Raw genomic sequence first — 27,070 nt, 5'->3', positions numbered from 1 at the left:
TGGAAGGGCTCCCTGACTTGGCCAATGCCTTTGCACCCAGCTCTGCATCTGCTCCTCATAGCAGCCCTGCCTTGTGAGTGTCCTGTGGGCCTGCCTCTCCTCCTGCCATGCCAGCAGAGCCTCTGTGGCCCGGATCTCAGCTGTTCCCTCCCATGGCCCCATGCTGGCATGGGGGCTGAGTTGGCAGGGGCTCTGGGCCTCCCAGGCCTACTACACAGACCCCAGATCCTATAGCCTCTCTGTCCATGGAACTGTGGCATTGCGACCCCATGCTGCTGCATGTCCCTAGCTCCAGCCTGCAGTGTTCAGACCTGGACAGCAACACCACACCCATACCCAACAATATTTCTGTTAGAACAACAACAGAATCACAGAGCCCCCAAGCTAAGCACCATCTCATTCTGGAACCAGGAAGAGCAGCACCCAGACTTCTGAGAGGAAGAAGACTTTAAACTCTAAGGCAAAGCTATGTTCATGTCAGGAATCATCATGCTGGTGGCCCATGAGTGAAATCAACGTGGATGTCACTATCAGCTCTCCTCCAGCTGTGTGACCTTTAGGGAGTCACTATACTTCTCTGGGCCTCGAAAACAGGAGGTTGTTCACCTAGTTCAGTGAGTTGCTATGAGGACACAGAAACCTTTTTCTTTGAGGACTCTGTACGGAAAGCGACATTAGACCAAGGAGCCAGGGACAGCGGGCCCTCCACCAGACAGCGCTGCTAGACAAACAGCCGCTTCCTCCATTAATAACTCCTGTGGAATGCAGATGAGATTTTTTTCCTCCTTCTTTTTGCTGATTAAGTTCCCCCAAAACCCCCTTAAGAATTTTAATAAGAAATGCAAAAATCAACAAAAGTCCAGCAAACCCTTTCCTGTTATTAAATAAAGGGAAAGTAAATATTGCAAATTAGACATATTTCATAAGAGGATGTTTTGTTTGGGCTAAAAAAAATGAAAAAGAAAAGAAAAAGCTACTTGCTTTCTGGCAGCAAATACATGTCTTGCTGAAGTTTGGTTTCAAATTTGATGACTGGAACATTATTCCTGGTTTGCCTGGAATTCAAGCCTTTGACATCTGAGGTAGAGGACGCAGGGACGCGGGAAACCTGAGTTTCAGTCGGGCCTCGGATCCTGTGCTCTGTCCTGAGAATCTATAAGGCTTTTGCAGCGCCCCAGGAAACCATGACCCCCAGGTGGGGACACTCTTGTAAGACAAAGGCAACTTGGAACCAAGGAAACTTCATGTGGACCTGAGACAAAGAAACAGAGAGAAAAATAAAACACCATGTATTATCCTCCTTGTGTCCTTTTTAGGATAAGAAATGAGACCCTAAAACACAGTGCAGCATGATAGCATCAGCCCAGCAAAGGGCCTGGCAGCTGCAGAACCAAGGTCTGAATTTGCGTCTGCCATCTCGGGGATGGGTTCCGTGGGTAAACTACTTAACTCCTCTCTCACTTTCTTCAGATTTAAAAATGGGAAAAAATAGGGCCCGCCAAACAGTTCAGCAGATTAAAGTGCCTGCAAGCAGGCGCAGGGGCTGGGGTTTGATCCCCAGGCCTGCTGTGCTGGCCCCACCCCCAGGGTGAGCTGAGATAGGCCATTGAGACTGGGCATGGTGGCTTGCGCCTGTAATCCAGCTCTTAGGAGGCTGTAAACATGTGGATCACTATGAGTCTGATCTACTAGTGACACGCTGAACACCCTGTAGACCCTTCCTTACAATACAAAAAATTAATAGATAAAATAAAATGGGAAGAATACAAGTATTTACTAAAAGAGATGTAGTAAGGGATAAAAGAGTGGAAAAATGGATCCAAAAAACTAAGGCGTTCTACCACGAGTGGAAGGGCATGCCTGGAATCCTAGCATCTGGAAAGGTAAGGCAGGAGGATTACTGAGTTTGAAGTCAGTCTGGTTACATAGAGAGTTCAAGGCCAGATTGAACTGCACAGCAAGACTCTGTCTCAAAAGACCAAAACAGAAAGAATATGTAAAGAATTTCTTGAAAGTCAGGATCCCAAAATTCAAAGGCCCAATCTAGAAATGGGCATCTGAGATGAATACATACTTCTCAGAGGAAGAAATATAAATGGCAAATAGATATTTGAAAAAATGTTCAACATTATTGGCCATTTGAGAAATGCAAACTAAAACACTAAGACTCCATCTCACCCCAAAAAGAATGAAAAAATCAACCAATAACAAATGCTGGAGCTGTGGAAATAAAAGGAACCTTTCTCCACTGTAGGTGGGAGTGTAGACTGGTGCAGCCACTATGGAAATCAGTGAGAAAATTCCTCACAAAACTAGGATTAGAAGTCCCAGCTATTCCCCAATTCTAGTTAACTACTCTACTTCCCTCCTGGGTATTTTTCCAGAAGAATTGAAAACATCATATATATGTGCACCCATGTTTATAGCATCACGATTTGTCATAGCTAAATGTTAGGAAAAAACCCAAATGCCCATCAACTGAGGAATGGATAAAAAATTGTGACATGCTTATTCTATGAAGTATTACTCAACTGTGAAGAAAGATAAACTTGAGGCTCTTGTAGGAAAATGGAAGCAACTAGAGAGCATACTCATAAGTGAAATAAATCTAACCTGCATTGTAAGCATCGTATGGTCTCCACAATGTGAGAAACTGAAAGAGTAAACAAAATCTGAAAAGTACAATGGATATTGTGAAAAGGAAAGAAACTGCTCGAAAGGAAAGAGCTGGGATGAGGGAAAGGAGAAAAGAAAGAAAGAAAGAAAGAGAAAAATATGGATATATACACACACAAGATAGCTAATATAATTGTACTACTTCTATTGGTTTATTGAAAGAAGCAGTTAACGCTTATTTTTCTAAATTTTGGGGGGCTTGGGAGATAGCTCAGAGGCCTAAGTGCCGGCCTGTTAAGCATGAGGTCTTGAATTTAATCCCTGGTACCAAACAAAAATAATTTTTGACCAAGCTTTGCATGCCTATATCTGGTAATCTAAACAACTTTGAAGATAGCAATACACAATATAACAACCATTGTTGATCTTCTATCCTCTTGTTTTGAAATTCTATATGGTTTTAATGCTTTGTTAAATTTTTTCTCTTTAAAATGATGAAAGAAAGAAAGAAAGAAAGAAAGAAAGAAAGAAAGAAAGAAAGAAAGAAAGAAAGAAAGAAAGATGAATGTACCTCATATAACTTATGTAGCAGGACAGGCAGGAAAGAGGAGGACAGGAATGGGAGAGTCACACCACACACTCAGCCATCAGAGATGGTGACAGTACTAGAGAGGATTCATCCAGGTGCCAGTGAGGGGCGCACTTGCCCAGTGTACGCACACCCAGCATGTCACAGCCTGCGCCCACCAGTCCACATGGCCATTGCTGGGAAGTGCATGCAGTACCTGGCGGCTTCCCATTCCTGTAGGAAACGGGTTTATGAAGAGAAGAGCTCTGGGCTCAGTTTCACATGCAAGTCACCCCAGCCCTGGGGGACAGAAAAGACCAAGATGAGAATCACCCTTGATTTCCACTTGGAGCCCTGGCACTGGAGAGTAGGCAGAGCCCACTCATGAGAGGTGTCTAAGGCCAGCAGGGTGGCGCACACGTTCCATCCTAGCACTGTTCAAATTCAAGACCCACCTGGGCAATTTAGTGACTTAGTGAGACCCTGTGTCAACAAAAGGTGGCTGAGGATGCAGCTCAGTGCGAAGGCCCTGCATTCCATGCCCAGGACCACCAGAAAAAGTAAGCAGGACAAAGGGTGCAGTGGTTACCTATTTTCCCACCACTTCCAGTTTATTTAAGAAATTAAGCAGGAGAGATAAAGCTGAGGCCTCCTTATGTACTACCAAAGTGTTGCAGAGAACTAATGGTTTTGGTGCCCACACTTCTGAGGTCTTTAAAATAACTTAGCACAGCTAGATGCTAAATACTTGATGCTTTGTGTACAATCTACATAAATGGTATATGATTCATACACTCAATGTCATCACCAGTTTTTAAAATTTTATCCCTTTTTTGCACCTAAGGAATTGAACCTAGAGTGCTCTGATCTCTACCTCCCTGCCCCACCTCCTTTTTATGTCTTGAGACAGAGTCTCATTAAGTTGCCAGGAATGACCTCTATCTTGGGATCATCCCGCCTCAGCCTCCTAAGTGCCTGGTACTCCAGACGTGTGCCACCATACTGGCCTAGTTCATTCATTTTAACTGCTGCATAGTCTTCGCTTAATTTTTTAAAATCATTTATTTATTTATTTATTTATTTATTTATTTATTTATTTATTTATTTGATACAGGGTTTTACTATGCAGCTTGGACTCACAGTGATCCACCTGTCTCAGCCTCCCCAGGCTGGGATTACAGGCATGTGCCACCAAGCCCGGTTTCAGTGGCCTGCACAGCATGCGGTACTGGGGATCAAATTGGGTCCTTCAGCTTGCCATCCGGGTGCTTACACCACCGAGCTATCTCACTAGCCCTGCATGGTATTCTGATGTGTAGATATTCTATGTCACACCCTATTTATCTATTCCTCAGACAGGGACATTTAGGTTGTTTTCTTTTCCATTAAAAAAAAAAAAGAATTACAAAACCAACAGCATTTGATTAAATTTAAAAAAAAAAAAAAAAACCCTTGCTAAGTGCTTCTTTGGGAGTACTTGCCCAAGTTTCTTCAGAAGACTGACCTACAACCAGCAGCCTGGGACCCAGCTCCTTGGTTAGTGCGCCCTGTGGAGGGAGTCAGACATGGCCACAGCACAGTAGGGTGCAGATAAGGCACCCAGCCCAGGAGGGCACGGGAGTTTGCTGACCCACCCCTCAGTACATGGTGTCCTCCAGCCCCACAGCCTGGCCCATGTCCCCTTGGAACCTCAGTTTCCATGCCAGTGAATGAGGCTAAGCAGCAGCCAGGAGGGCTTCTGTGTTGTGGCTTCCATGCTGGCGTAGCCAGGACAGCGTGACCCTCTCTGCCCTTTCCCACATGCTCTATGGAGCTGGGTCGGAACCTAGGCTTAGTGTCTGCAGTCAGCTGAGCAGGGCGATGTCCCTGAGCTCACATTGGCTCGCAGCCCTCAGGCCTTATTTTTGGTCTAGGATGCTCACCCAGGTACCTAAGTGCTTCCTGGAGACCCTGCCCACCTTTTCTGTCTGAAAAGCCATGTCCAGGAGCCTGGACACTTAAATCTGCTGAAATGTCACCCCCTGGTGGCCTATCTCAGGCACTGCAGGGCTTGGCCTGGTTTGGGAGATCAGTGGAGCAACAACCTGGCCTTACTCAGAAAAGCAGGTGGCTCCCCATTGTCTGCAGGGTAAAGTCCAGGAGCCCAGCTGAACTGAGCACCTGCAGATCCAGCCCCACCTAAAGGACTGTATCAGGCTTGACCTCCTGTCCCGCCAAACCACTCCAACCTGCTGCAGGACCTCACAGCCCAGCCTTGCCTGTACTTGACCAGTGTCTTGGCCATCAACACCCCTCATGTCCTCATCTTCCAGGCTAGCTCATGGCCTACCTTTTCCAAGAAGCTCCCAGGCCCTGCACCCCCACAAGCTGGAAGTCATGTTTCTATTTCCACATGGAATGCGGGGTCCTCTCCAGAGTCCAGCATGATGGATTAAAGAGAACCCAAGCCCAAGAATCCCAGGTCTAGGGCCTCCCTGGCCTCCAGTATTACCCAAGAGGCCCTGCACGCCCAGCTCTGCAAAGAACAAAAAAGCAAAGAACATTCAGGTAAACTTGGATTTCCAATGAACAACTTTATTTATTTATTTATTTATTTATTTATTTATTTAGACAGAGTCCCACTATGTAGCCCAGGCTGACCTTGAACTCTAAGTGATCCTCCTGCCTCAGCCTCCTGAGTGCTGGGATTATAGGCATGTACCAGCATGCCTGGCAAACAACTTCTTGAAGCATCCTGCATATTACAGTGGTTCTGTGCATCCTGTCACAGACAAACAGCATGAAGTGTCACTGTCTACTTCAGAGATCTCAGTATTATAACTGGATATATAAGGTACCTTTCATCCTTCCCCCCTTCAGATTTTGTAAGGGGTGTGTGTGTGTGTGTGTGTGTGTGTGTGTGTGTGACCTCAGAGCCAGTGCCTCACAGCTGTAGTCCTTTGCGTACTCAGGCCAGGTTGGCCAAGAACCCTGGTCGACCTGCTTAAACCCCTCTTCTTGTCTCATTGCGAACATAAACAAGTGTGTTTCATGAGCTCCTATCTGGGCCACCCACAGTGTCTTTTGCTGGTGACTCAGCTATTTTCCAAGACCCTCATGCTGAGAAAAGAGGGCTGCCCAGAGCTTGCACCTCCCTAGAGGAAGGATGAGGGTTAAATAAGCCACCCTTGGAGACAGTCACTGAGCTGTTGGCCTGGAATTCCATGTTCATGCATCAACAATTGATATTATATAAGATGTCTTTAACTAGAACCATGAAGAACAAGGCTGCACTGATCAGGTGATGCAAATGCTATGATCAGAGGCGCCCAGGAACCCAGCCTGTGTTTTCCCTGGAGCAGCGGGGCCATGTTTGCTAAGTCTGTGATTCACCAACTTTTAGGGCAGGACTGTCTCAAACAATGAAAATCCATTACACCGATCTGCCACATGCGCACATGCACTACATACGTATGTAATAAGCTAGGCTCCTGCCTACCAGAAATACACAAAGAGCTACATGGAATTTTCTATGACATTTGTTATATATGTTTTTAGAATGACTTATTTAGGCTTTTTAGTGAGACACTACTCAGTCCAGGCTGGTCTTTGAATTGTCAATTGTCCTGCCTCAGCCTCCCAGGTACTGGGATTACAGTACTTGGGAGGCTACAGACCCACACCTGGGTGTTGGGATTGCTTTAAAAGTACTCTAGTGTGGATTGTGCTACTCAGGAGGCTGAGGCAGGAAATCACCTAAGCCCAAAAAATTGAGAGCAGCCTGGGCAACACAGTGAGTACCTGTCTCAAAACTGAACTGCTCCCGTAGGGAAATAGAAGAAACAAGATACCCAAGACCAAAGGTCATGCAAGCAGTGATTTATAATATAAGACTACTTTCCCTGCTTTCCTGTATGTTTGAAAGCGATCATAACCAAAGGTTTGCAATGTAGACACAGGGGAAAGTCTTAGGAAGAACTTTTATTCACTGTCATTTAGTCTGGCCCCTCTGTGATGTCAGGGCCCAAGGTGACTCCTTGAGATTCAGCAGGAGGATGAGCTCTATCTCAGCCCCATCCAGACTTGCTGTTACTTTGCCAGTTACTTGTGTTCAATTAAATGAGGAAGCTGAATGAACAACCCGAGAGCCCTCTAGCTCCAAGCTCAGTATGGGCTAAGGAACTCTAACCTAAAAACCCCAAATGTTCCCCAAATCAGAAACTTCAGCCTTGACACGACGTCCCAGCAGGACTATTTCACACTTGAGGTTCCTGTGATGGGTCAAGGTCAAAATGCAGAAAATACTGTCAAAATTTCTGGCTGTGCGGATGGAAGAGCTGTGTGCAAGAAAGAAATGAATTTCATGTGTAGACCGGGCTGTCATTCCCAAAATATCTGCAAAGATTCCAAAATCCCAAACGTTTCCAGGCCCAAGCATTTCAGATCGGGGCCGCCCAGCCCGTACTTCCGAAGTTGGCTCTCCGTGCACAGCATTGGCTCGGCCGCTCCATCCACACTCACCACCGCAGTGGGTTGTGTATGCTCTGTGTGGCCTCCTCAGGGCTCCAGGGCGGGGGAACAGGACCTCAACAGGGTGGTGTCTTATGGGGTCGTCAGGCCAGCAGGGGGCGCTGCCCCGGGTAGGGAACCGTGGGATTGGGCTTGGCTTCTAAGAGCAGACAAGTCCAACCCCTAAACTGCTCTCTGCCTCGCAGTTTACCTCCCACCAGGTAATAGGAACAAGGGATGTGGATGCTGTGTCCTTAAATCTCCAGCACGGTAAGCTAAATACCCCTCTTTACCGCGTCTCCCAGCCCTGCAGATTCGGTTGAAGCATGAAAAACAGACTAAGGTTGAGCGTGGTGAACACACGAGTAATTCCACAGCTCATGAGGCTGAGGCAGGATCCAAACTTGAACTCCTACCTGGGCAATTTAAAAAGACTCTGTCTCAAAATAAAGTTAAAAGGCCGGGGAGATGGCTCAGTAGAATAAGCGCTTCCCTGGCAAGTACAAGAGTCTGAGTTCAATCCTCAGTTCCGGAAGAAAAAAAAAAAAAAAAAAAAGATTCTAAATAAAGTTAAAAAAGATGTTGGGGATGTAGCTCAGTTTGAAGGCCCTGGGTTCAATCCCACAAGGAAAAAGGGCGAAGAGCAAGAGCCAGACCACTATTCTGTGAATCCTGACAATGCCTCCTCCCTTGTTATACTTGTTCTTTTTTTAATCTTTTACATATTTATTTGGAACAGGGTCTCACTACACAGCTCAGACTCGTAGTGGCTTGGCGCGGGGCCAGCATACCATGCGGTACCAGGGATTAGTACCACTTGCGCTTCCCAGAGAGGCGCTTAAACCACCGAGTTATCTCCCTGCCCCACCCCACCCCACCCCAGCCCGCCGCGAAGCTCTTGGATTTTGCTGTCTGAAGCCTGCGCCCCCTGGAACAGCAGTCAAGGCCCACATGGGCTAAGCGCCCTCTGGACGCCACACCGTGATCTTGCTCTCCCAAGAGCTCACACAGTTAAGAGCAGGAAACTGGGACAATGCAAGCTGAGCCAGATACTGCAGAATGCAGAGGCCGCTCACCCACGCAGGTGTCACTGCCCAGGTGAGCTCTGAGCTGACCCCTGAAGGACAACCAGAGATGACAGCGGCAAAGGACAGGAGAATGCTTTGGCCAGAACCACCTGTGCACAGGGGGTGCAAAGGGCTGGGGGCAATGAAGCGGGAACAGCCCGCAGTTCTGGCACTGGGCTCAGCTGCAGAGCGGCTCCTGCACGCGTCACCCTGGAAACCTCTTCCCTCCTGCCCACCTGGAGAGGCGTCTGTGGCCTTCGCACTAGGGATGCCCTAATGAGCAGGTAGGAGGAGCTGTCACACTTCCTGTCACCCTCAGAGTCCTGGCCACCCACTCCTCTGCGCAAGAGGTGAGGCTCTGGGGTCCCAGGGGACCCTCAGTGACGCACACAACCAGTGGCAGTGGTGGTAGGGCCCCAGATCTGGTCAAAGCCCGGCACCCGGTTCTGGTCAGGGTCTCGGAAGGGGACGCCCTTGCACGCTCCCCGTAGCGCTGCCGTGGCACCGAGGGTTCCTTGGCCCGGGTCACACGGGTCCCCAGGCCTGTGCCTCTTTAAGAAGGGCGGTGGCATCCCCAAAGGTACTGACTTCCCCCACGTGACTATGCAACACAGGACACGCGTCTCAGGTGTAAAACGAATCTCGTAAGGAGTAACCAAGAACCGCCTCCACCTTCCACCTCTTAGGGGTCCAGGCCCCTAGCCTAGCCCGCCCTGCAGCCCCGCGCAGGCGCACTCCGGAGCACCCGCCGGCTACCCGCGCCTCTGCGGCTGCGCGCTGGGCTGGTTTTGCGGCCTCGCTACTTGACGGCTCGGCGGGTGTCCGCCCCCGAGCGGGGTTGCCGGGTAACGGAGAGCGAGTGGACCAGACCAGGTGAGGTCTCGGTGGCGCCCAGAGGGCCTGGATTTAGGCTTGCAGACTGGGCGCGAGTCTCCGGGGCGGGCGGAGAAGGGCCCGGCGTCTCCCCGGGCTGGCGCCGACCCGGAGGGACGGGAGGGACACGTGGCTGCCTTAGCTGGGAGGCGTGTGGGCTCCAGGGCCGCGCGACCTCAGGGGTCTGCGGCGGGACAGGCTGCAGGCGCAGCTCGGTAGACAGTGAACCCCAGCTCTTCGCTGTCAGGCAGGCCCACATTGGGGACACAAAAAAGTGACAGACCCTACAGGCACGGGTGCCTGGTCGCCTTCGGTTCCTGGGCCCGGGTGCAGCTCGGAGGGGGGCCGGTGGAGCACGCGCGAGCCCAGGGTGCCATCTCGGCGCCCACAGCCAGACCCTCAGTCCCGCGCCCAGCGCTCAGACCCCTGACTACCCGCCGAGCCTTTCCCCAGTGGCTTCCTTAGGCCTAACCACCCCGCCCTGCCTCGCTTTGATCTCTGTGAAATGAGGCTAGACGTCATCTGTCATCTGAGCGCTTGTGGCCCTCCTGGTCTGGAGCCCATCATACCTGCCAATGATGCGCAGTTTTCTTTTTGTTCGCGTTTCCCCTCTCCCATCATGCTTTTCTGCTGTCATTGCACTGAGGAAGGGGCGCGTGAATGCCCACTGGAGATGCAGAGGCCATCAGGCGCAGGCCTTTCTCTTCTGCTTTGCCTTCCAACTTCAGCAGGGAACGAATCTCTCTGTCCCTCACCCTCTCCCTTCCTCCCATCCTCTCTTCCTCCCTTCCATTTCTTTTTCTTGAAATAGTCTGGCTTTGAATTCACTATGTAGCCCCTGCTGACAGAGAGGTTGCAGCGATCCCCCTGTCTCTGCCTCCTGAGTGCTGGGATTACAGATGTGCACACAACACGACACTCAGCATGAAACACTTTCATGAAGCTTTCCCTGTTGAGTTTTTCCCCCTGGGAAGGGAACTGCTTTGTGAGACAATTCCCTCAGATCTCCAGAAGGCTGATGTTGGTGTCCATGAAGCCATTCTTTTTTTAATTAATTAATTTACAGTAGTGGAGGTTGGACCCAGGGCTGTCACGTTGGACTACATCCCCAGGTATTTTTTACTTTTTGAGATAGTATGAAGCCATTCTTGCAGTGCATAGCCCAGAAGCTTCTCCTCTTGCTGGATTGTTTGAAATAATAGCTTTATATTATCTCAAGATCTATATATTTCCATAAAACTTATCATTTTAAAAGTGTACAATTCAGGAGCTGGGGAGATGGCTCAGTAGATTAAATACTTGCCTGACAAGCACAAGGGCCTGAGTTCAATCCCTGGTTCGCAAAAAAAAAAAAAAAAATGTACAACTCAGTAGGATTTACAGAATTATATGGCTATCACCTTCACTACAATCTAATTTTAGAATATTTTCTTTAGTCCGAAAATAAACCACATGTCTGTTAACAGTAACTCCCCTTCCAGCAATTTGCTTGTTGCTGTTTCCTATTAGTGATTTCATCAGTGGCCTTTTGTCTCTGGAATCATCACTCCCTGTAATGCTTTCAAGGTTCCTTCATTGTAAAATGTATCAGAGGTGATACCTTTTTCATGGCCAAGTAAGGTTCCATCGTGTTGGTAGACAAGGTTTTGTTGATCACCCATCTGTAATCAACCCATCTGTGATATCTAAATGGAATCCACTTTTTGCCAGTTGCACAGCTAAGTAATACCAGCTGTGAGCATTCATGCGGAGATTTTTCTGTGAACCACCAAGGAGTGGATTTGTGGGGTCCGTGATAGCTATGTTTGGCATTGCAAGAACTTCCCAGTACCATCCAATTTGAAGAACTGGGCTCAGAGAGCCTACACAGAGTGCGCAAGGCCACAGGGCAACAAGGATGATTCACACACACGTGGGTTGGAGAATAGTTGTCCCTCAGGATCTGAGGGTGCATTGGTTTCGGGACTTAGCCCCGATATCCAGGTATGAGGGTATTCACGCCCCTGTGTGAATGGCAGAGTTCCTGCACACAGCCTCATCTTCCTGAATCTGTGCTGTCATCTCAGATTCCTTTTACCCAAGATGGTACGAATGCTCTGCAAATATTGTTACAGAATAAAGTTTAGTGAATAAGGAAAAGGGGAAAATGTCCTTACATATTTAGTGCATTTTCTACATAGTGTCTCCCCATTGTTGAATCCCCGGATACAGAGCCTGCACATATAAGTGGCCAACTGTATACATTCTGCAGTTCCATTTTCTGAAGAACCCTAACAAGTTTTATAAAGAAGTGGTTCATGCTTACCAAGAAAAAGTTTAATTGTAGAAATGGAGAACATTTAAGATGCTATAGAGTATGCCAGAGACATCTAGTCATGAATACACTGGTGCCTCAGTTCACAAACTTAATTCTCTCTACAGTTCTGGATACAAACCAGATTAGATGAGACCCACATCAAACTTCCCATAAGATCAATGTTGAACCTGACTTTTGAATTTGATTTAGTTCTCGTTCAGTTTGGTTTGTGACCAGAATCCTGCAAAGAATTAAGTTGATGAACTAACATACCACTGTAATTGTTACGGCTAACTACCAGTCAGTGACTGCAGGACCAGCACAGTGTGTGGTACCAAGACTGAAGTACAGGAGATAGCAGCTGATTGGTAGATGTGGAGGTGTTGTCATGGCAGCCAGCAGTGTTAGAATGTCTGAGTCCCATGGCTCACTACTAGGATTTTGGACTCAGGAAGTCGGTGTGGCAGCTCCAGTCTCCACTTTTGTACTGTCTGACAGCAGTCTGAAAGGGGGAGCCCTAAACAAAGCCAGCCAAATTAAAATTCAACTTCATGTTTTCATCAGATGAGAGAATTTAATTGGAACTTCTTAAAGTTGACCATAAAACTTTTTTTTTCCTTTTTATAAGATTCCAAATGCAATATAGGCAAGTCAAATACTAAACAGAAATAAAGGTGTGTGCCCTCCCCCAAAACCCTGTAGAAACTCAGCTGTCCTCTGGTGTTGCTACCTGAACACTGGTTCTCTTCTCACCTGCTGGCTCTGCATTGGTTTTTGTTTTGTTCTGTTTCTGTGTTTGGTACAGGGTCTCACTACGCAGCTCAGACTCGTAGTGATCGTCCTGTATTCAGCCTCCCCAGCATTGGGATTACAAGCATGTGCCACCATGCCTGGTCTCAGAGGTCAACTCAGCGGGGGCAGGGCCAGTGTGGCATGTGGTGCCAGGGATCAAACCCTGGTCTCTGCGCTTGCCTAAGCAGATACTTAGTCTGCTGAGCTATCTCGCCAGCCTTTCTGCATTGGTTTTTGTGGGTGACTTTGCCATTAGTTCATCACTTTCTCTAACTCTTCCTTGGTCTCTTTTTCTGTGTCCTCAATCAGCTCCATAGCAACTTCTTGGAGAAGCTACATAATGGTATTGTCATATATTAAGGGCTTTAATTTCTTTTCTTTTTTCTTTTCTTTTGAGGCAGGGTTTTACTATTCAGCTCAGGCTGACTCTGAGCTAGCACTGATCCTCCTGTTTCAACCTCCTGCGTTCTGGAACAATAGGAGGGGGCATCAAATTTGGCTTCATTTATCTGTAATGGTCATTAAACTGTTGAAGCCATTTGCCTCCTGCTTTGGCTTGGTTGCATTCTGATAGCTTCTGGCCTGCTGTTCCCTGGCTTGGAGGTTGGTGGTGTAGAGAGCTGGTGGCACTCAGGTGATCAGTGCCATTTGTCCCTCGGCCTCCGTGGAGCTGCAGGAGTGCTCTGTGCAGTCTCCAAGCCCTGCACAAGCACCTGGCTTACATCAAGCCCTAACTCAGCTCCCACCAGTGTGTCTGTGCACCGTGTGCAGTGGGGGCTAAGTCAGTCCCTCACACCAAGGCTTCTTTCTGTTCCTTGTCTGCTCTGGAGTCTCCCCGAGTCAGGGTCTCTATTGTGGTTGGATCCTGCAGTGCCCACGGCACCGGGCTTTACTCCCTCTGTCAGGGACAGGTGGCAGCCCCTTGCATACGGTATTCTTAGGAGTCTTAACTGTAGGATAGTCTAGTTTGTTTCTTATTTTGCTGCTGAGGAAACTCAAGCACAAAGAGATTCCATAATTTGTGCCCCAAATTACACAATGTGGTGAAGGTGTCCCAGTGTGGGTGCCCATGCTGTCAAAGCCAGCTGCTCGCAGAGGCTTGTGTGGGTGATGCCCCTAGACCCTTACATGGTACTGGCCCTCACCAGTTGTTCCTTGCTGACTACTTTAGAATACTGGGAGCTGGGGGCTGGAGGTGCAGCTCAGTGATAGAGCACTTGCCTTACATGCACAGGGCCCTGCGTTTCACCCTGAGAGCTGATAGACACAGTGTTTTTGATATATTCATGGCCTTTAAGGAACACAGACTATTCATTAGAGTTAGTTTGCTGACTTGGCTTCATCTTATGTCCTGTGAATACAGGGAGCCCTGAAAGTCTTCAGGAAACGTGGTTGGCAGAGTGAAGCCAGGGACAAAAGTCCCAGCAGGCAGGGATCCACGGCCACTGTCTGTGATCCCTGTCCATGAAAATTCTCCAACTGCCTCCCCAGAGACAGTGGCGGAGATCAACCCTGCTTGAAGAGCACATTTTTGTGCCTCTCATCTTCTGGGTAACTGCTTCGTAAAGATCCTGTTTTCCTCACAGACCACAGCGCTTTGCAAGACTCACCGTCAATGATCAGTGTATTACTAGCTATTTCTTTAAAGGGCTCTTGCCTTTGAGGGATGGCAGAAGCTGTGTTCCATGCCCCAAAGAGGAAAAGAAGAGTATATGAGAGCTATGAGTCTCCCCTGCCAATCCCACTTGGTCAGGACCTAGGTGCTCAGAAGGAATTCAGAACTTTCCGTGCCGAGATGATTGACAACCATGTGATTGTGAGGAGCCCGGCGGACATGGAGCAGCTGTATGGGAAAGTGAGTGTGGGTGCAGCGGGCATCAGGTGCCCAACACCGCGTGCTGTGGGAGTAGTGGGCTAACGTGGGAGCCTGTACCCCAGCCCGCACTGCAGTGATTATAAAATCAGCGCAGAGGCCCTGCTTACAGAGATGTGCTGTGGAACCGGCCAGGTCCGTTCCTGCTCCTGGACCGGTCAGGTGAGGCTTCTGAACATTTGTTCTTTTCCCACTTTCTCCTGGCCAGGGGCAACTTAGATGGGGACAAGGTCTGGTTTTTACCATTTTCTAGCTATGATGGGCTCGGGTTGAGATCAGTAGCCCACTTACCACTTTCCCCAGAAGTTCATTCATCACCAGGGGCATTTAAAGAACAGCTGGAAGGGCCATGCACCTGTAATCCCAGCTCTTGGGAGGCTGTTAACAGGCAGACCACTATGAGTCCGATCTAGTAGTGAGACCCTGAACACCCTGTAGACCTTTCCCTAAAATACAAAAAATAAAATAAAATAAGAATAAAAAACAGCTGGATTGAGGTGTGATTTACAGCTATAAAGCTCATTCCCTGTCCATGCACAGTTCAATGATTTTCTTAAATTTAGAGAGGATCTGACTACTACAACAAGCGAGTTTTAATATTTTGGGTTTTTGTGGTGCTGGGGAGTAAACCAAGGACCTGGCACTGTGACACCAAACTATGCCCCTGACCCCACAATCCAGTGTTAGGATGTCCCTTTGCCACAGGGAGAGTTCCTACACCTGTCACACAGGGTCCGTGCTCTCACTCACAGCCTGAGGCACACAGAGAGCAGCTTCCTGTCGTCTTTCCTGCAGCCTTGCCAGAGACTATAGGGAAGTGGGTGGCCCTGCCTCTGGTGCTGAGCACAGACTCCTGACTCCCTGCGGCTCAGTGGAGAGGCCTTCATCTGTGGTCCCGGGTCTCAAGCAGGTCTTTATGAGTGCCATGCACGTTGCTCGTTCTGGCTATTACATCTACGTAGAGGGGGGTAGGGTTTTTATTATTACCTCAATTTCCTGAGGCAGAAGCTATGTTCCACGTCCCCAAAGAGAAAAAGAAGAGTATATGAGAGCGATGTGTCTCCTTTGCCAATCCCATTCGGTCAGGACCTACGTCCTCAGAAGGAATTCAGGACAAAACGTACCAAGATGATCGACAACCATGTGACTGAGTCCAGACTGAGAAACTTAGTGAGACCCTATCTCAAAGAATTTTAAAAGGGGGATGGATGGGCAGAGCTTAGTGTGAAGTTCAATCCTCAAAGCCTCACAGAAGAGTGTGGGGTACCATGTGTTGCTTCTGGAATCAGCCCCAAGGGAGGAACACTGCAATTCTGGGGTGCAGAAGGTCTGGGCAGCATCACCCCTCAGGTACACAGTGTTCCCCAGCCACCGGCAAGCAACAGCCTCAATCCCTGCTGCCCATGACCTCTGTGTCAGGCCCAGACAGGAGTTGATCAGCCAGGCACTCTGCAAACTTCCTGCCCTTCCCCAAAGGTCAGAGTGACAGGATGCACAAATCATCATGAGTAATCATGGACAGCCATGAAAGGAGGGGTGAGCCCCTGGTGACCCCAACAATTTCATTGTGCTGCAGCGGGGAGATTTGTCTAACCATCTACTAACTGTTTCTTCTCTTCCCGGAAGGGTTATTTTGGAAAAGGCACTCTCTCAAGAAGCCGTCCAAACTTCTCAGTGTCAGACCCTAAGCTGGCTGCTAAATGGAAAGGTAAATGATCACACCCTTCAGTCCTTTCAGGCGACTAGCGTTTTGGGCTTTTCCCTCTCAGTAAAGCTGCAGAGGAGTAACAGGGATTTTGGAAATTTCCATTTCCGGTACCATGAAAAGTAGCAAAAAGATGGGACTGGTTACAATATAATTACCAAAAGTTTTTGAAAACATTTTATTAAAATATTTTTTGTTGAAATGAGTTCCCAGTTCAGCAAAAAAGTGCAGGAGTCTAGAGGGGTACCATGGGGGTCTCTGGGAGGCACTTCCATGTGTGGCTGGTGGGAGTCAGTGGTGCAGCCCCTCCAGAGGGGACTCTAGCAATGTCCACAAAACTCTGCCTCATTTTCTGCTTTCTTTCCCCCCATTCTTGGCCTCCTCAGTTCCTGGTAACCTTTTTCCACTTTCCCTCTTCTCCATATTTTATAGATGAGAGGACTCATACAGTGTTGCCCTTTTGTGTCTGGCTTCTGCTTAGCGTAGTGTTTTTAAGGTTTGCCTGTGCCATGGCACATAGCAGAACTTCATTCCTTTTTATGACTAATATTCCACTTTGTGGTTAGACTACCTTTTGTTTATCTGTGCACCTGCTGATGGACACTTAGATTGTTTGTACATCTTGACAATTGTGAATATTGTGGCCACTGGCCTACAGATACCTGTTTGAGTCTCTCTTTTCAGTTCTTTGGCATGTATGCCGAGAAATGAAATTCCTAAGTCATATGGTTCTGTTTTAACTTTGTGTGTGTGTGTGGTGGTAGTGGTACTAAAGATTGAACCCAGGAACTCTTGAATGCTAGGCAAGCAACTCCACTACTGGGCTATACCCCAGCATCTAAATTTAACTTTCAACTTTCTGTTTTGTTTTGTTTTGTTTTGTTTTTGAGACAGGCAGGCCTCAAACTCTCAGCCTTCCAGGTGCCGCGATCACAGCCACGTGTGTGCCATCATTGGGGCACACACGTCAGCCCCATTTTACCTTCCCATCAGTGGTGAACAAGAGTTCCTGTTTCTCTGCATCTTTGCCAACCATTGTTCGCTTGTTTGCTGTTTAAATACTACTCATCCTGGGCTGGGATGTAGCTCAGTGCAGAACATTTGGCTAGCAAGTGTAAGCCCTGCTCTGATTCTGTGGTGCCGGGAATTGAACTGCATGCATGCCTAAGCTTGCCTAAGGAGTTTTAAAGAACTATTGCCAAGCCTAGCCCATGCATGTTGTGCCCTGTTTCTTCTGAGTATTACAGGTTTAGTACTTCATGTTTGGTCTTCAACTTTTGCAGAAGTGAAGGTCCAACTTCCTTGAGCCTGTGGGTGTATAGTTGTCCCACTTTACGCTTTGTTTTTAACCTGCTCCCCAACTTCCTGGAATGTGTCTTAAAGATGCACTGGCAGAAAAAAAAAAAAAAAAAGGAGGGGGGCAGGGGGACCGGGGAGATGGCTCAGTGGAATAAGTGCTTCCCTGGCAAGCTCAAGGGCCTGAGTTCAATCCCCGGTTGTGCGAAGAAGAAACCGTAATTTTTTCAATACCAGAGGTTGGACCCAGGTTGCCTTTACAGTGAGCTACATCCTCAGCTGTCCACAGTTTTGTTTTGTTTTTTTGTTTATTTGTTTGTTTGTTTTTTAGACAGTCTCACTAAGTTGCCCAGGCTGGGCTAGAACTTTCTGCCCTCCTACCTCTGTCTCCCAGAGGGCAGGGGTTTCAGGTGTGTACCACCATGCCCAGCTAAACCATCATTTTAAAATGTGTATAAGAAGGAATGAAATAGAATGGAAGTGCTGGCAAGATAGCTCAGCAGACTGTCTGCTTAGGCAAGCTCAGAGACCAGGGTTCAATCTCCAGTCCTGCAAGCTGTGGTGTCCCTGCCCCCAGGCACACTGAGCCAGCCACAGAGACCAGACATGGTGTCACTAGCTTGTAATCCCAGCACTGGCTAGGCCGAAAATAGGGGAATCACTACGAGTCCCAGCTGCGTAGCAAGATCCTATAGCAAATACATTTAAAAAGAATGGAAAGCGGTGAGACCATACAGGTTTGACTCTACAGTCTTATAAATGCACAACATAGTAATTACAAAATAAAGTTAAATTTTAAAAAGCAAGATTTTTTTTTTATGAAAATGAGACACACAAGCAAGCATGTTAAGTTGGGCTGCATAATTTCATAGGGAGAAACTATTTTTGAGTAACTGAAACAGACATTTCCTCAATCTTTGTAGGACAGAGTTTTTGTCCATTTTCTCTGACAGAAAAATGCTGCTTAATAAACCACCCCAAAATCTATCAGCTTTGAACAGTAACCCAAACTGGGTGTAGTGGTGCCTGCCTATAGTCCCAGCATTTGGGAGGCTGAGGCAGGAGGTTCTCCATGTATTCAAGGCCAGCCTGAAGTACATAGTGAGACCCTTCTCAAAACAAACCAAAATAAGACAACAGCGAATCCAGCAAACACAGACTTTCTTGCCCATAGATCCACTGACCTTGGTGGCTCTACCCTTTTGTGGGCTTTAAACATTGAGTAGCATGTAGGCCTGACCTCTTCTCCCTTTGAAAGTAGTTTCTCAGAGGCAGGGGAGCAGGACTAAGAGCAGACCCTCCAGTGAGCCGGAAGCACTCACAGGAGATGCAGCCCACCTGATGTCTAGAGCTGTAGCCAGAGCCAGAAGCCCAGGTCCATGCCCAGACCCGTGGTGCTGCCTGGCACACCTCTAGCCTCTCTGGGGACACAGGAGACTGGGGGTCTCGGGCCCTGTGCTAGTGCCACTGGCCATCTCTGAGTGGGGGGATGATAGTTCTGAAGTGACATTGCACCATTGCTGACTGGTCAGCACTCACCTTCCTTGAGACCTGAGTTCTCTTTCCTTCCTTGATTTTTAGTGGGTGTTTTTCCCTCTAAAGGGAAACATCTCTGGAACTAATAGAGCACCTTTGCCATTACAGATGTGGAGACCAACATGCCCATTGTCACATCAGAGAGGTAAGTCACAGCAAACTTCAACTGCAGCTCGAAGTCACGCTTCAGTTACAGGATCTGTGAGTGGTCTTTCCTCTCAAAAGTCTACCGTCTCTATTTTTCGGCATTACATGCATCTTGAAAATGCTGAGGGCTGGGGATAGAGCTCAGCAACACAGCGCCTGCCTGGCAAGTGTAAGGTCATGGGTTCAATTCCTGGTGCCAAAAAAGAAAATGCTGTCTGAGCTGGATGTGGATCAACTTCTATTTGAATGCATTGTGGTTTTGTTTGAATTGCCCTAAGCTGAACACTTTGCCAGCTGTGCTCCTTTGGAAATAAGCATCAGCGTGGAGTGACGGGCATCTAGAGGCCTGTTTGTCCTTCTTCTGTGCTCTGTGGGGTCAGAGAGAGTTTTCTAGACTTGGTCCCAAATGTCCCCACCTGCCTCCATCCCTGGCCATGACTCTGGCCTTGTGTTTCTTGTCCCTCACATGCCTGGCACAGGTGACCATTCTGGGGCACAGGGACCAGCTGTTCCTCCTCTGCAGCCCCACATGTGGTGACCCCACAGTCAGCCCAGCCTCATTGTCCCCACATGAGACTCCATTCGTAACACCTTGTCCAGTGTTCTTCCTCTTCCAGCACACACCAGTGGAGCCTGGCAGCCTGGTGCCGATGGCCAGCAGGTGGCACAGGAAGGTAACATGAGCTGCTATGGCTACAGAGCAAATTCTGGTCTGTGAGATGCACCTGTGGGGCCCTGAGAGTGAGCCCCTCCTACCTTCCCCTTTTGTTTCTCATTTTTGAGGGTGGAGGAGGTGCTGCGTTCAGAACCTAGGGTCTCATATGTGCTGGACAAGCTCTCTACTGCTGAGCTACACCCTGGCCCCCAACTCTCAGTGTGGTGGTTCTTTCTTATTTTTCAACCAGGGAAATCGATGCAGGCTGAAGAGACAGCTCAGGGTGAGTGCTCACCTGGTACACAAGACCCTGGGTTCCATGCCCAGCATCACCCTAAATGAAAGAGAAACTTATTGAAAGTTGTGGGCTCTTTCCCACAAAAGAGAACCATGTTTATAAAAACCTTTGATTCACTTATTAGAGGTTTATAGACCCAGAAAGCCGAGGAGCTGAGGCTGTGGTTCCAGTTATGACAAGCAGGTTCTCTCTGGGTCTTTGAATGTCTCCTGGGAAAGTTCCCATTCCTGCACATGCATGCATGGCCGGGCACAGCCAGGAGCCACCTGCTATTTGTGGGCAGTCCCTCTCTGCCCGCCGACCTGTGGGGTAGGAGTAGGGGACTGACCGTTTCTTGGATGAGGCAACTGACACACAGAATAAATCATTTGCTTGTCGCACATTTGTAGGTGACTGAGTCAGGGCTGGACACAGAGCAAGTTTGGTCCCAGAGTCACTGCGGCTCAGCTAGTGCAGTAGCTTTGCCAGGGTTGAGCCTTCTGCATATTGTAGAGGGCGCTCTGGGGAGGGAACTTCAGGTCTCACGGAGGCTCACCAAGTGGTCCAGCACTGAGCTATACCCATATTTTGAGACAGATCTCACTGTCATTTTGAGACGGGTCTCACTAAGTTGCCCAAGCTAGCCTCAAACTTGTGATCCTCCTGCCTCAACCTCCCAAGTCGCTGAGATTACAGACAGGCACCACAGTTCCTATCTAGATTTTAGTCTTTAAGATTCAAGCCAGACCTGACGGCACATGCTATAATCTCAGCACTCTGGGAGGCTGAGCTAAGAGAAACACAAACGCAGTCCTGGCCTGTTCACCTTAGTGACTTAGTGAGACCCTGTCTCAAAGAATTAAAATTGTTAAAAGTTCTAGGGTTATTTTTCAGTGCAGAAGCCTTGGATTCAATCCTACTACCAGAAAAAAAGAAACAAAAAGAGAGAAAAAAAAGAAAAGAACTAAGATTCAGTTTCCCGTGTGTGTGGACACTTTTGTGCGATAATGGGGTATGGACCGATTGGGGATCCTGATGAGTCAAGGTGAAGAGCCCACCGGTCTCCTAAGTACACAAAGTCAGTTTCCCCTGGAGATTGTGTGCATTGAGCACATCACAGCAGTCACCAGCACGCAGATGTCGGGGGCATCTGCCCCATGAGCAGATGACATCACAGATGTCATCACAGGGTGATCTGCACCTGCAGTGCTGACAGCCACCTGCAGGTCCCCTGCCCATGCACAGTAGCCTCAGGCCATGAGCCAGCAGAGCCCAGGACTCCTGTCAGTCTTTCTCTAAGTAAATAGTAAGTAGCTATATCTATTGAAGATCACAGGCAGTAACAGCAGCAGGAACAGGCAGAAGGGTGAAGGGAGAAAGAGCCAATTTTTGTAATTTGGAAAGTATTCAGGTGTTGCCTTCAGGTTTGAAGAGCTTCCTGTGCATTTTCTCATTAAAATACATCTGGAAGTTATTCTGGGGAAAAGGGTCATTATGTCTTTTTGTATCTAGTGAAGGAGGTATTAGATGCTGTGAAAAATATGTTAAAAATCTCATTTTGCTCTGCATTGCCAAACAAAGTGTCTTTATGGATTAAGCGTCAGAAAACACTGTAATCTCCAAACCTGAAAACAAAACAAAATGAATCCTGATAAACGAGGGCTATTTTCTCTATATATTTACCTGCCTTTCTTGGTTTTAAACTATATCAGTTTTGCCAAATGTGGTGGTGCATGCCTGTAATACCAGCACTCGGGGAGGCCAAGGCAGAATTGCAGGATCAAGCCCAACCTGGGCAGCTTAGCACCCTGATGTTTCAGAATAAAAAAGTTGGGGATGTTGTCCAGTGTGAAGGGCCTGGGTTCAGTCCTCAGTACCATAAAAAAACAAAACCTTTGCTGTAACCTATCAGTCAGTCTGACTGCTGCATGTGTTTCCTTGGGCCCCGGCCAGTCTCTGAGCTGCTGTCTTCAGTTCTGGCAGCTGACACGTTTTCTGTCCACAGGTATCAGCGTCGTCTGGCATGGGCCGCAGATCTGCTGCGCAGACAAGGCCAGGACGAGAGCACCATCCGCAGAGTCCTCGAGGAGTACACGAGGCCTCTCAAGCATCCCAATGGGGAGAGTGATGCAGAGGGGCAACTTGGGGCTGGGCTCGTGGCGGGGACAGGGGCACCTCCTAGGATGGATGGAGCCTCTGGGACCACGGAGGAGATGGGAGAACCCAGCCTGGGCTCTGGCCCTAACCCACTGGCTGCAGCCAGCTTTGGGGAGTTCACAGGAGAGGACTCCACACCTGCTCCCCAGGCCCCCAGCTGTGCACCAGATGGACTCAGCCCACAGTGTGGCCTTCAGCCTGTGGCCAGCAGCCCACTAGCCAGCGTCCTTTGTACCAGAGAGAAGGAGCCCGGCCCTGAGTTCATGCTGGTGGAGGAGGCGAGCAGCAGGAGCGAGGAGGAGGACCCCCCAGAGGAGGTAAAGTGAGGCGGGTCTGTCCCCATCACTACTCTGTTTTCCTGGTTTCATTGCCCAGGGCCACCCAGAAGTGTCATCTGTCCTGACTGCTTAAAAGAGACCACATTTTTAAGAGTTTCATTTTTATCACAACATATTGTTATAATTGTTTTTTATTAGTTATTGTTAATCTCTTACTGAACCTAATTTATAAGTTAAACCTGAAATGTGACTGACAAACACAGGGAATATTTAAATTTTTTAAAACATTTATTACTATGAAAGATACATTGTGACCCAGACTTGCGTGTGTAAACATTGTCTTGCCTCCGTAGTGTGAGAAGCTGAAGGAGTAAACAAGATGCACAGTGTACGGTAGGTTCAGTGAAACAGGAAGAAACTGTTCAGAAGGAATGAGAAACTGGGAAGGGGAAGGAGAAAAGAAAGAAGGGAAAGCAAAAGTATATGTGTTTTTACATATTATAATATATACACACTCAAGATATACTACTAATTTCTCTTAGTTCATTGAAAAGAAAGGTTTGTGCTAATGTTATTTGGACAATTAAATGCCTACATCTTGTATTCTGAGTAACTAAGATAATAATATGCAATATATTAACCATTGTTACTCTCCTGTTACCTTGTTTTGACATTTCTTTTTCTCTTTAAAAAAAAGACCTGTTGTGCTGGGCGTGGTGGTCTACACCTGTCGTCCCAACACATGGGAGGCTGAGGCAGGAGCACTGCTGCAAGTCTGAGGGCAGCCTGGCTACGTAGTGAGACCTTGTCTCCAAAAACAAAAAGACACATTGCTACTCATTGCCCTCCAAAGATTGCTTTCACCACACTGATCCCATCATTTCTGAAGGGGTTCTGAAAGTCCTCTTTCATGAATGTCTTTAGTTGTGCTCTGTGGCCTTCAATTTGTGGCGATCCTCCAGCCTCAGCCTCCCAAGTTCTGGCATCGCAGAACACACCCAGAAAGAATGTGTTCATTTTTAGATGCAGTCTCTTCCATGTGGCTTGTAGTGCATCTGTGTACTCTGTTGTGTTTGATTGTATTTCTCTATCTTCAGTTGGTGCAAAGAAAGAAATTAATATGCAGAAGAAACCCCTACAGGATCTTCGAGTATCTGCAGCTCAGCCTGGAAGAGGTATGTTTTCCTTTAGGAATTCATTTCCATCATGTTATTTCAGCTCCAAGAGGGGCAGCGCTGCCTTCTCTGTACACAGAGCCACTACACCCTGCATCTCTTTGTGGTAGAGTCACTGGGTGTTACAGTTAAGCATGGGAAGCCCCACGGGCAGTGTCCTCAGAAGCTGCCTAAATTCCACTCCTCCGTTTCCCCTCAGCCCTCAGCTCTGTGTTGGGGCTGGAAGCTCAGTGGCCAGCAGTTGCCCGGCATGTGAGAGACCTGGTTCGACACCCAACAGTGCAGGAAAGCGTGTGTGCTAGGAAGGAGTGCTGGGCCATTCCACAGAGCAGTAGAGGGACTCGTCTTAGTGTTTCCTTCTTGCTAAATTTTGAGATTAGCTGAATAGGATTTCTATTTTTACTGGCTTTTAGAAACCAGACAGATCTTCAGAGATGTAATTCACACATCCCTTCACCCACTTGAAGTACACAAGCTGAGGCTGGGGATGTTGCTCAGTGGTGTAGCACTTGCCCAATGCATGCCAGGCCCTGGGTTCCACCCCCCCCCCCCCCCCCTAAAAAAAAAAAAAATGAAGTATATAACCCACCAGGCATAGTGCTGCGTGCCTATAACCAAAGTGGCTCAGCTGAGGTAGGAGGATCTCAAGGCCAGCCTGGTCAACACACTGAGACTTTGTTTTCAAAATAAGTAAGAACTGTAGCTTTGATGTTTTTAGTCCACTGATAGAGTTTGAGAAACTCTGTTGGGCCTGACTGCTCACAAGGGAGCGAATCTGAGTGTCTCCTACTATCACGTCACATCACTTGAGTCACATCACCTAGGCGGCACACTTCTTTTCTGCGCTGTGGTGGCTGTACCTCAGCTAAGCCCCCTTCCCTAGGATGCCTGGCTCTTGAGTACCACTGCTCAGACCCACAGGGCCTGCTGTGCTCAGCCCCCTCTTTCCAGTTTAAGTCTATGCTGCACCCAGAAAGTTCATTCTGACTTTGAAGGCTGTGCCCTCCCACAGCCCTCTCCTCCAAGGCCTGGGCACTCATAGGTCCCAGAAGGGACTGGCAGACTCCATGCCCAGCCAGTGTTGTGTTTCTGTGCCCTATGTCCTAGTCTGCACTCCCTTGCAACGAGGCCAGCCACAGTGCAAGCCCTAGCATGGGAAGGTATGTTTGGCCATGTTTTCTGTGTCACCACATCTCACATGGGGACTGTTTACCATGAAACACAGCAGCCACTAGCCATGTGTGGGCAGTTCCAATTTAATTAAAGTTGAATGCAATTCAACATTCTGTTTCTCAGTTGCACCAGCCACATTACAAGTCCTGAGCAGCCACTCGTAGCCTTGTGGTTGGCTGGGGGACACAACACATGTGAAGCCTGCCACGTCCTGAGCACAGCAAGGTGGCCTGTGGGCCCTGGGCTCTTTGCATGTGGCCTCTTCTCCCTGCAGAGTAGGGTCGCAGGACACCTGGGCAGGGGGCAGCGCTCTGCACAAGAGGCCCTTCCTGCCCTGCACCTATCAGCTGCAGCCAAAATTCAGAAACAGAACCCGTGTTCTTGATTATGAATTTGATCTCATGTCTTCTAAAACCCTTCTTATGTTGAAAGAAAAGTATCAGGGCTAGGGATGCAGCTCAGCAGTAGCACATGGGCTTCACCTGCCTGAGGTCCTCAGCTCTATTCCCCAGCACCAAAAACAAAATTAAATAAAAAGTGACTGTTTTCACTAGAAGCTCCCATTCAGTCACTGCCTCTTGCATTGCAGTGTCTGGAGCCTGTGACCTGAACAGGTCAGGCCACCACCCTGTGGCTTTGGATGATACCCACATCAGGCACCTTTCTCGCGTTGACCAGAAAGCCCTTTTTAGCTGCACTTAAAAGCAACTTTACCCACCTCGGCCAACTTCTCATATGCTGTCCCTGGGGGAATGTGTTATGTGATGAAGTCCACAGGAACAGCTTCCATGACAACCAGGCCACACAACTGGCTTGCTGGGGCCTTACGGACATTAATTTAGGTCTGACAGGAAGAGTTGGGTCTGTACAGTGGTCTCTCCAGCATGCTGCCAATTTCTAACCGACGTTTTTTGTTGCTCTGTTTTTAGGCCTTCTTCCTGGTCTATGCACTGGGGTGTCTGAGTGTCTACTACAAGGAGGTAGGATGTCTTATGTCAGTGCGGCCCATTTATAGCTTCCCTGGTATTAGAGGCAGGTTTACTGATTTTTATATTGCTTTTGTCTTATACTGTATACTGAGACAGGGTCTCATGTAATTCAGTCTGACCTTGAACTTACCATGTAGCTCAGGGTACTCTTGAACTCACGGCAGTCCTCCTCCCTCAGCCTGCTAAGTGCAGAGATTCCAGCCAGCAGGCCCAGCTAATCCATGTTGCTTTAATACATATGTTTGCTTCTACTGAATAAAATTGAAGTTTTTTCTCTTTAAGTTTTGACTTCAGGTATTGAACAGGGGCTATTCAGGCAAGAGTCAGCTTTAACCTTTTTAGACTGAGTTTCACTTTTGCAGACCAGGAAAAGTGCAATGTCATATACACAGACCAGGAAATCTGTGTCCAAACCACCCAATTAACAGAGGTGGGCAGGGAGGCACATAGCTGTAATGCCAGCTCCTCAGGAGGCTGAGACTGGAAGATCCCAAATTCAGCACCCTGTGCAACTCAGGGAGACCTTGTCAAAAAATAAAGCAGGCTGGGGTGTAGCTCAGTGGCACAGTATTTGCCTGGCATGTGTGAGGCCCTGGGCAGGTTTACTAGGCTGTCTAGTTATCTTTCATGCTGTGTTTTCATACCCTGCTTTCACTTGGTAAGAATTTTATCACCACAGTAACTGAGGCTCAGAGAAGATGAGTCATCTGAGGCCGTACACTACTCTGATTAGAATCTCCTGCATCTTGTGAGCTTTCATACTATGGCCACCATGTGCAGAAGAAAGACAGCCATATAGGTGACACCAAGGACAGGGCAGAGGGAGGCTACACTGAACACTCACTGTGCTTTTGGAATTTCAAACCATGTAACTATAATGCCTATTCAGAATAAGCAGGTAAAATAGGTAAGCAGAACACTGAATAGGTTAGGGGAAGCATTCTGAGTCCTATATGTGCATAATTTTATCATCTATCTAGTTCTGATTTCTCTGTTTCTCTCCCTGTGTCTGTGTATCTGTCTCTCTGTCTCTCTCTGTCTCTCTGTCTCTCTCTGTCTCTCTCTGTCTCTCTCTCTGTCTCTCTCTCTGTCTCTCTCTGTCTCTCTCT

At 48.1% G+C, this 27,070-nt stretch overlaps 1 protein-coding gene across 4 annotated transcripts in view; it reads left to right on the top strand.

Annotated features, from left to right (window-relative positions):
• Positions 1-9,518: 9,518 nt before the first annotated feature.
• The window catches only part of Tsen2 (tRNA splicing endonuclease subunit 2), a 29,692-nt gene continuing 12,140 nt past the window's right edge, over positions 9,519-27,070 (top strand). The window contains exons 1-7 of one of the 4 annotated variants that reach the window (XR_002819003.1): positions 9,519-9,612; positions 14,064-14,555; positions 16,200-16,281; positions 19,219-19,255; positions 22,195-22,663; positions 23,722-23,799; positions 25,902-25,952. Coding sequence is in view for 3 of the 4 variants with exons in the window: in XM_023705930.1 (XP_023561698.1) it covers positions 14,367-14,555; positions 16,200-16,281; positions 19,219-19,255; positions 22,195-22,663; positions 23,722-23,799; positions 25,902-25,952 (906 nt within the window). In the remaining variant the exon portion in view is untranslated. Of the gene's footprint in view, positions 9,613-14,063; positions 14,556-14,583; positions 14,736-16,199; positions 16,282-19,218; positions 19,256-22,194; positions 22,664-23,721; positions 23,800-25,901; positions 25,953-27,070 lie in introns of those variants that run through there. The other 3 variants (XM_023705930.1, XM_004645623.2, XM_023705931.1) reach the window with 3 other exon arrangements.

The sequence above is a fragment of the Octodon degus genome, unplaced genomic scaffold (genome assembly GCF_000260255.1).
Source record: "Octodon degus isolate 3935 unplaced genomic scaffold, OctDeg1.0 scaffold00233, whole genome shotgun sequence".
In the NCBI taxonomy this organism is placed as follows: domain Eukaryota; kingdom Metazoa; phylum Chordata; class Mammalia; order Rodentia; family Octodontidae; genus Octodon; species Octodon degus.
The sequence above is the reverse complement of the archived record's forward strand: the minus strand, read 5'-3'. Positions and strand labels throughout refer to the sequence as shown.